Below are 9016 nucleotides of genomic sequence, written 5' to 3' on the forward strand. Positions count from 1 at the left end.
AAATTACAGTGGAAATGTCAGAGCAGCTTTTACAGTCAGGCATTGAATGTTTTAATCTAAAGGGGGAAAGATGGTCCAAAATGTTTAATGAAAATAAAATGTGAACAGAAAGTATATAAATTCATTGGCTATTTAGTTTTAAAGACCTTGAAATTTATTTCCCTCCTGTCCTGTTGTGTTTGCAGAAGATGAACAAGTCTCTGCCGTCTAGGAACTGGGGCTTTCTGGATCCCGAGTGAGCCAACTTAAAGGAGAGCACAAGACGACGTCCCTAGTATAGGAGCTTTGGAACTCTAGTTAAAGGATGGTGGACCTGTTTGCCTCCTTCCCTGCCTTAAAGCAGCATGGGGCTTCTTGTCCCCCTTCCTCCCCCCACTCTTCTTCCCCTTGCATGTGAAATACTGTGAAGAAATCGCCCTGGCACTTTTCAAACTGTGTTGCTTGAAATGCACAGTGCAGCGTTCTCCCAGCTACCACTGTCGCTATCTGCCACATCACACAGTATCATTCCAAATTCCAAGATCAACGCATCATAATGATTAACTCTGACTGCACTTCCCCGATGCCTGGAAGCATTTTTAAAAATCTTCCTCAGATCTTAATCACAATCCTAGCACTTCACCTCCTTGGGATAATGAGATCAACTAGTTGACAAGCTACATTTGGCCTTTAACCTATTAAGAAAGAAATGTGTTGAAATCCTTCAAGTACACAGTGCTTGTTTGCTTGTTTACAATGCCTTTGTTGCTACTCTAAATGTTGTGTTCAGAGGGGGGAAATGTTACACTGCATAATTACAGTATTATTTTGTACTTTTAAAGAAGGGTTGCTAGCGTGGACTACTTTTTAAAAAAAGTTATAGTGTGGCTAAGTAAAGATGGCATGGTCTATAGGGAGTATTCAGCCTTTCATTGACCTTTGAGCTTCATTTTTAGTGTTCCACTCAAAGCACAGTTGATAAATTTTAGAATTGCTGGTATTGTTGATTTGCATCTATAATAATGCAGGGCTGTTGACTCCTGCAAATAGTCAGTGGAGAAACAGAACATTTTGTATCCCTTTCCTGTGCCTTGAGGAATACAGGATGGTGAGTGAGAACCTTTGTCCCAATCAGATTACTTTAACACCTCCCCCCCACCCTGGTTTTCTTTTCATCCTCTCCTTTGTACTACAATAACGTTTGTTGTCACACAGAAATGATCAGGATAACACTACAGATAAGGCAATTCAGGACACTGCAGCTAATGTCAGCCCTTAATACTGATCTAATAATCTCATTTCTGTTGGTTTGGCATTAGGAAATAATGAACTGTTTAAGGAGAAACAATCAGTATCGATCAACCAGCCTTTGCAGTGCAAAAATATTCACAACTGTGGATGGCTTTTATGGAACACTGCATGTGTAGAGAAGGCCAATGGGTAGCAATCACCTGCTCACAGCTGCTATTAACCCTTGAGTGACTGAAATGAAATGACGCTCCCTCCCCTTTCTATTTTTGTGTTGGTTTTGCACAGACTCCGGAAAAGTGAAGACTACCAATCCGAGTAGTACTCAAATGTGAGGAACTGCTGGTCTTGGATTTTTTTTTTCATTGAACTCAGCTGATCATATTGATCAGTAGATAAACATAAATAGCTTCAACTTCTAAAAATCAAATTGCAGTGTTTTTTCACTGTATTGAACAATGTCAGTGCTTTATTTAATTATTCTCTTTCTCCTGTAATCATGGCTTTTTGTCTATTTGCTTATATATCACATTGTCAATTATGCATTTGTAATTTTACATGTAATATGCATTTGCCAGTTTCATTATATAGGCTATGGACCTCATGTGCATATAGCAAGACAGAACAAACCTAGCCGTATCACAAGTTGCACAAATGTTATATAGGCATTAAGTAATTGTAGACCATAGGACTGCTAATCTCAGTTCACTCTGTGATGTCAAGTGCAGAATGTACAACTAACTGGTGATTTCCTCATACTTTTGATACTACTTGTACCTGTATGTCTTTTAGAAAGACATTGGTGGAGTCTGTATCCCTTTTGTATTTTTAATACAATAATTGTACATATTGGTTATATATTTTTGTTGAAAATGGTAGAAATGTACTATGTTTATGCTTCTATCCAGTTTGTATAAGCTGGAATATAAATAAATATAACGTTAATGATCTCTGTATTGCGTTGTCCTATCTTGCATGTTTGTTTAAGCTGTGATACTCTTATATGCGGGAGAGAGCCACATGTGTAGCTTTGCTTGCTGGTTCCAGTGCCACTACCAGGGGTTGTCCTGTTTATAGCATAAATCTGGATGTATTGGTAGTGACACAAGTGAATCTTGAACTTATACTATGACATGTCACCAACACCAAGAGTTGTAAATCCCTGGCTATACTGCTAAGCTAATGTTCAGATTAATCATCACACTCAGCAGCCATATTAGCTAGCAACCAAAAGAATCAGGGAACTAGTTCCATGAGCCCAAAGAGGTTTGCGGTGCTTTTTCTCACATGTTATCAACAATTCTTAGATGCCTTTCTCAGCAACAACTAAAGACTCAAGGCAACTTAGAATAGAATTTGTTTAAAAGCCAAATTTCAAACAGCAACAGGACTAGATCCAGATTTGGGCATGTGCAACTGGGCTGGCAGAAACAGCCATCTCCACCCCCTCTGCGCATGGCAACCCCTTCCCCCTGAACATACTACACAGACAGCCAAGGGACCCTGTGGAATGGGTTAAGCTGTGTTGGGGGAGGGGGCATTCCCCCAAATCGGGCTGAGTCACCTTCCATTCATGGAAGGCAGATGGTGGATCTAACATAAATCTATGCTCAAGCAGAATGTGCAGTTAGGAAAAGAGCAATGCACTGTGCATGCACCTAGTGCACCGTCAGGAGGAAAAAAAAAATACTGGGAGAACCCTAGTACTTCATGTACAGGGATGGGGCTGAGTAGCATTTCTGAAGAGCTCTCAGTTTGTACAGTTATCCTAGCCCTGTTTGGATGCTCGATTCTCCTAACATAATTAGAATCACGGGAGGGAGAACGGGGACACACTGACTGTTCCTCCTCCATCGCGTCCCAGTTGCCTGAGCCCCACTATCCTCCATGCATTGGAGGATAAAGGTCTGTAGCAGGCAGCCTGCTGCACTCATGCAGGCACTCTGCACAATTTAGAAGCCTGGTTGTTCTGGGTTCTAGATGATGCAGAGAACCTACAAACAAGTATAGCCCTTTGCCCTGTGTGATGGGGATACAAAAGGGGAAGGGCCAATCAGTGCCCCCCCCCCGCTCTCCCTCAAATAATTGTCGAGAGTAAATTGAATACCCAAACAGAGCTCCTAAGATGCTGTATTGCAGCTTTTGAAAATGGGGTTTGAAGCACTGAATTGGATTATTTGATCCACCAGAGATTTTGTCACCCATTCTTGTAGGATAGCAGCATGAGCAACAGACTAAAAGAGCTACTGAAAAGTTTCCTGATAAAAGTCCATAAGAAGGGTTTAGAACTAGAACTAGCGAATCCTGGTTAGTACTATCTGCTACATTTAGTCAACCTAGTCATGTACAATAGCTTCATTTCTATTAAAAATCACACTTTTTCTTCTGACAATATCAGTCTAATAAAAGATAGGATTGATTTCCAAAATGACTCCCATCTTAACATTCCAAAATGTAGTCTAACAAAGACTATTGGGGTTTATTGGAAAGGTGCTACAGCTCAGTGGTAGGACACATGCATTGCATGCAGAATGCTCCAGGTTCAATCCCCAGCATCTCCAGGTAGAGCTGGAAAAACTCCTGCCTAAAGCCCTGAGAGCTTCAGCCAGTCAGCTTCGTATGTTCCTATTGGACCCCACAATCTTATTTTAAAACCACCACCACCACACAGAGAGAGCAATGAGTATCTGTTTGTATCAGACAAACCTGTGACATGTGACTGGGGAAAAAATTCAACCCACCAGTAACAATCTACATTGTGCTATTGGGAAGCCTAGGAGGAGAAAACAAGAAAGAGAACAAAACAGGTAATGCACAGTGAAGTACGCAGCTTCGCTGGGCCCCAGAAATATCCAATGAACCCAATCAACTAATTGGTGTGTTGTTTTTTCCAAAACATTACAAATAAGAGAAAAGTGTTGCAAGTTGGCACTAAAAGAGTGTGAACTCTGATGTCAAAATAAAGCCAACTTGGAGCAGAATTAACCCACAGAGTAAAATGTATTATTTTTCCTATACTATTTTGAGAAGTTGCTTGTGATAGAATGGAGCCCAGTCAGCTTAAGTGTTTACTAGCATCTCTTTCCCATTCATTTCAGTAGAGGAAAATTAGTATTTACATGTAACTTCTTAAATGGAAAGAGGGAGATGAAACACCACAAGACAATTGACCCCATAATTGTTGAGTACGTTGACTGTGAAGTGGTTCAGGTTTGCTAAAAAAAAAAAAAAAAAAAGTTTTCCAAATATTTTAGTCAGCTGCTGTGGTAGCTTGGGATAATTAAACAATTTCATGTAGGGTTTAATTACATTATAATGCACTATCAAATAATCAAAGCTTTTTTCGGACTCTGAAAATAATATGATTTGTCAAGATTAACATGTTTTGTTTTCATATATGCATGCACTTCTGAGGTTGTGTCCTCTAGTACAGGGGTCCCCAACCCCTGGGCCACAGACCGGTACCGGTCCGTGGCCTGTTAGCCACCGGGCCGCAGGGGTGTGCGAAATCCCCTCACCTTGGGTCCATGGGGGTCCGTGGGGGGGGGAGGCAATCCGCCCCCCCCCGGAATCCTCGCAGGCCCCAGCCAGCTCCGCTCCGTGGTGAGTCTGCAGAGCTGCCGGCCACCTCCGGCCACTGGCGGACTTCCGGCCGCTGGGACGCAAATTGCGTCCGCATAGCAGACACCATTTGTGTCCCTGTTCTTCAAGTAATAGGCTACGTAAATCTTTGCGTAGCCGGTTACTGCAAAGAATAGGGACGCAAATGGCATCCGCATAGCCATTGCGCCCCAGCAGCCGGAAGTCCACCAGCGGAACACCCCCCCCCCCCCCGGTCCGTGGAAAAATTGTCTTCCATGAGACCGGTCCCTGGCACCAAAAAGGTTGGGGACTGCTGCTCTAGTAGATTTTAAAAGACTGTTCATTTGGTGAAGGGCCTCGTGTGGCGCAGAGTGGTAGGCGGCAGTATTGCAACAACTCTGCCCATGACCTGAGTTCGATCCCAGCGGAAGCCGGGTCCTGGGTAGCCAGCTCAGGTCGACTCAGCCCTCCATCCTTCCGAGGTCGGTAAAATGAGTTCCCAGCTTGCTGGGGGAAAGGTAGTCACGACTGGGGAAGGCAATGGCAAACCACCCCGCTACAGTCTGCCATGAAAACGCCAGCGAAAGCTGTGTCCCTCTAGGAGTCAGTAATGACCTGGTGCTTGCACAGGAGGAACCTTTCCTACCTTTTCCTTCATTTGGTGAAGGTCACTTTGCATTAGCTGTGAAATATGTCTTTTCAAATGAAGTGTGCTAGTGTCTTAAAAACATGGAGTTAGATGGACTGAATCAATACACAGACTGCAGTTCTGCCAAACAGAAAGTTTGTGTTTGACTGAAATATCCTGCACTTATTTGTGATGTTGTAACTTCAGTGGCTGCTTAATTATATTGCAGGCAACATCTAGCAATTTCTTTGAAGTGTAAGAAAAATATCTGATACAACCATGTTGCTTGACATCTCATTTTGACAATCTAAAGGTTCTTGTTATAGAGGGCATAGGGCTATCAATTATACCAAAGACATGCTGCACTCCAGAATTTGAGGACACACTGAGATAAGCTATTCAATTTATTTCTTACATTTCTACCCTGCTTTTCATTCAAAGACATCTGAGCAATTACTTGTGGTATGTTGATAGTTTCCCATCCAGGTAGCTTACAGGGCAGCCCTTTCTAGTTCTTCTGGATCAATTGAACATAATTTTCAAAAGTTTATTTCACTCAGTGTTTTGGAGTGCCCTGTATGGCAGGGGTGGAGAACTTGTGGCCTTCCAGATGTTGCTGGACTCCAACTCCTATCTGCCCCAGCCAGCATAGCCAATGGTCAGGGATGATGGTCATTCCAATAAAAGTTCCCCTGTCACTGGTTTTATCTTAGTCCAAAAGAACATTGGTGAACCCATTCCCAGTGTAAGATATGAAACATTACTATCTAATGAATAGAAAACACTACCTATGCTGAGTTTTTAAATGGCTTAAATTATTCTAGTGAGTTTGCTGTGCTGGACTGACATGTAAGTTAGATTGCTGCTTTAGTTTTATAATCTTACATTACTTCATGTTTAATAATAATTTATGTTTTGATTTTTTTATGTAGCTGCTTTGGAAGTGCTTTTTGTCCTGAAAGGAGGTGCAGAAATACTGGTCATTAATAAATATGCACCAGGAAGAATATATGTGAAATTTAAAGAGAGGCATGTTTGTATGTGGAGTTTTGTCTCATTGCAATGTGTTAGTATTGTTTTAACGTTCAATGTAGTCTGCTCTGGGAAAAAGTAATCAGACATCTCTATAGGACAGGGGCATATGAAGCATAATTCTACTGAGCCAGAACACTGATGTATCTAGTAGGGTCTACACTTGGCTGAAAGTGGTTCTACTTCATCCCCTGCAGTGGCCTTTTTCATCATCTGTAATCTAATCCTTTAAACTGGAGGTGCCAGTGATTAAAACTGGGACCTTCTGTGCATTCAAACTATGTACTTTACCACAATGGCCTTCTGACAAATCTGTGGTTCTGCATCTCCACCTTGCAAGGTAGGACAGGTTGCAAGATGACCTTTGTCTATTTTCATAGAATCATAGGGTTGGAAGGGGCCTACAAGACCATCAAGTCCAACCCTCTGCTCAGTGCAGGAAGCCTGATTCCCAGGTGGTCTCCTATCCGAGTACCAACCAGGGCTGACCCTGCTTAGCTTCCAAGATCAGATGAGATCAGACGCATTCAGCCCCCATGGTCTCGAAGGTCAGCTGCCACCACCCACATATTAATAACTCTAGTTGAATATGAATATTTGATAACACAATCATATAAAATATTAACAACTCATAACCTGGATACGTGGAAATCCAGACGTGTGGTTTTTATATATTCACTCCTTTGTGAATGCAACAGCCAGGGTATGTAGCTTTCATCCTGTGAACATCCGCCAGATCTGCTGTGACAGTGGGGCTTTTTGTTCATGCCCTGGTTGTTCCCGCCTGGACAACTGTAATAGTCTCCTGGCAGGTCTTCCTTCTTTGCTCCATCCTCTTATTCTAGTACAGAGCAGCACAGTATGTGCTGTATTAGATTTGCCCCATTATTCCCATGTTTCCCACTATCTATGGCATTGCATTGGTTGCCTGTCAGGGCAAGGGCACATTTGAAACTCCTTGACTTGACTTTTTAGGCCCTGCGACTTTCTCTTCCCAGTTATTTGGCAGAGTTGGTTGTGTGTCATGCTCCTCTTAGGAGAACTCAGTCCACAGATTCCGGACTCTCGGTGGTTCCTTGGACTTAAGGGGGCAAACTCTAGGCTCCGGGCATTTTCTCATCTTGCCCCACGATTGTGGAATTCTCTCCCTTTATACCTCCATTAAAAACTTACTTGTTTGAGTTAGACTTGTAGGCATTGTATGGAGTGAGGAACAATCAGTTTGTAATTGGGTTTCAAGTTGGTTGGTTGTTTTAATTGAATGGTTGTAAGTAGTTAAAATTTTGATTAGTAGTTTATTTAATGTGTAATTATTGACTTTGTTTATATTATTGTGATGTATGTTTTGGGGTTAGCTGGTGATTAGAGGAGTTGCAGTCCAACACATCTAGAGTGCACCATGTTGGGGAAACCTGGTCCAGAGCATGAGTAAGGCCAACTCCAGAGCAAGCTAGGCAAGACAATCAAATTAACTCCAGTTTCCAAGTTCAATACATTTATTAAAGAACCAAGAGAGGTTCAAAAATAGTTGCTTAAAAAAAAAAAAGAAACATCAAAGTAGCTCACTATTCCTTACTTACCAAGTTCCTAAGAGTAACTCACCAAAGAAGTGTACATGCTGTGTGTGTGTGTGTCTCTTTGGGCCTCCAGAGTGTGGAGGAGTTTTGCCTTGACTCTTTGCCAACCACTGGAAAAGTCAAGAGACCCAGTTCACACATACTGTCTAATTATGGATTGTTAAATCCACAATTGGTTTTGGCCGCATCGCAAGCATGCTGCCTCCTGTGCTCTTGTCATTTCAGCTTTCAATCAACACCTACCCCACCCACATACACAATTCCTGGTTTGTTATTGTGATGCCCAAACCCCAAACTGGGTTGTTTAGAGGTTAAACAACACAGAGTTAATCCAACTTCTTGTTTTGTCATGGGGTTAACTCTGGGTTGTTTCACCCATAAACAACCCAGAGCTCTGGGTTTGGACATCAAAATACCCACCCAGGAACAGGCATTCCTGGGTTACTGATTGAAAGCAGAAGCAATGAGCACACAGGAGGCAGCGTGCCCACTTGCTGCTGCTCAACCCTGACGATTCCTGGGTTAAACAGCCCAAGATATGTCATGTTGTGTGAACCGGGACAAAGAAAAGATTTCACGATACATGTTATGGAGAGCTTCCAGAGAAGGAAAAGTGAAACATTAAATTTCAATCAATACAATTAATAGCCAGGGAGGAGCAGATGATGAATTATCCAGGTGATTTCTACAGTGCCTACATTCCATAAGCTGAATCAACCTGGAATTTGTATACAAATGCAGATTCTGGGATCTCTGACAGCCAGACCATGCCTGCCATGTTCTTTGTTAGAAGACCTTTCCAAGAAGAGGGGGTGGGAGATGGGAGGTTTGGATCATCACAGGCCTCTGCCCTTACATTAACTGTCCTGAGCCCCAAGCTCCCAAGTACCTTGAAACCAGTTAGCTTTCTCTTGACTAGAGGAGGAAGCTTTCTGTATGTGCACCTCCCATCTCAAATCAAAGTGGCCTT

The 9016-nt window shown here is 42.5% G+C and overlaps 1 protein-coding gene across 11 annotated transcripts in view; it reads left to right on the forward strand.

Moving 5' to 3' along the window:
• The window catches only part of RAPGEF2 (Rap guanine nucleotide exchange factor 2), a 251319-nt gene extending 246839 nt beyond the window's left edge, over positions 1–4480 (forward strand). For all 11 annotated transcript variants that reach the window (XM_084856366.1, XM_084856370.1, XM_084856368.1 and 8 more), the window contains one exon: positions 186–4480. In XM_084856366.1, coding sequence (XP_084712492.1) covers positions 186–211 — 26 coding nt within the window. In that variant the 3' untranslated portion in view covers positions 212–4480. The remainder of the gene's footprint in view (positions 1–185) is intronic.
• Positions 4481–9016: the final 4536 nt, after the last annotated feature.

The sequence above is a fragment of the Heloderma suspectum genome, chromosome 5, assembly GCF_057233095.1.
Source record: "Heloderma suspectum isolate Gila_16-S chromosome 5, 16-S_ref, whole genome shotgun sequence".
NCBI classification, from domain to species: Eukaryota; Metazoa; Chordata; class Lepidosauria; order Squamata; family Helodermatidae; genus Heloderma; species Heloderma suspectum.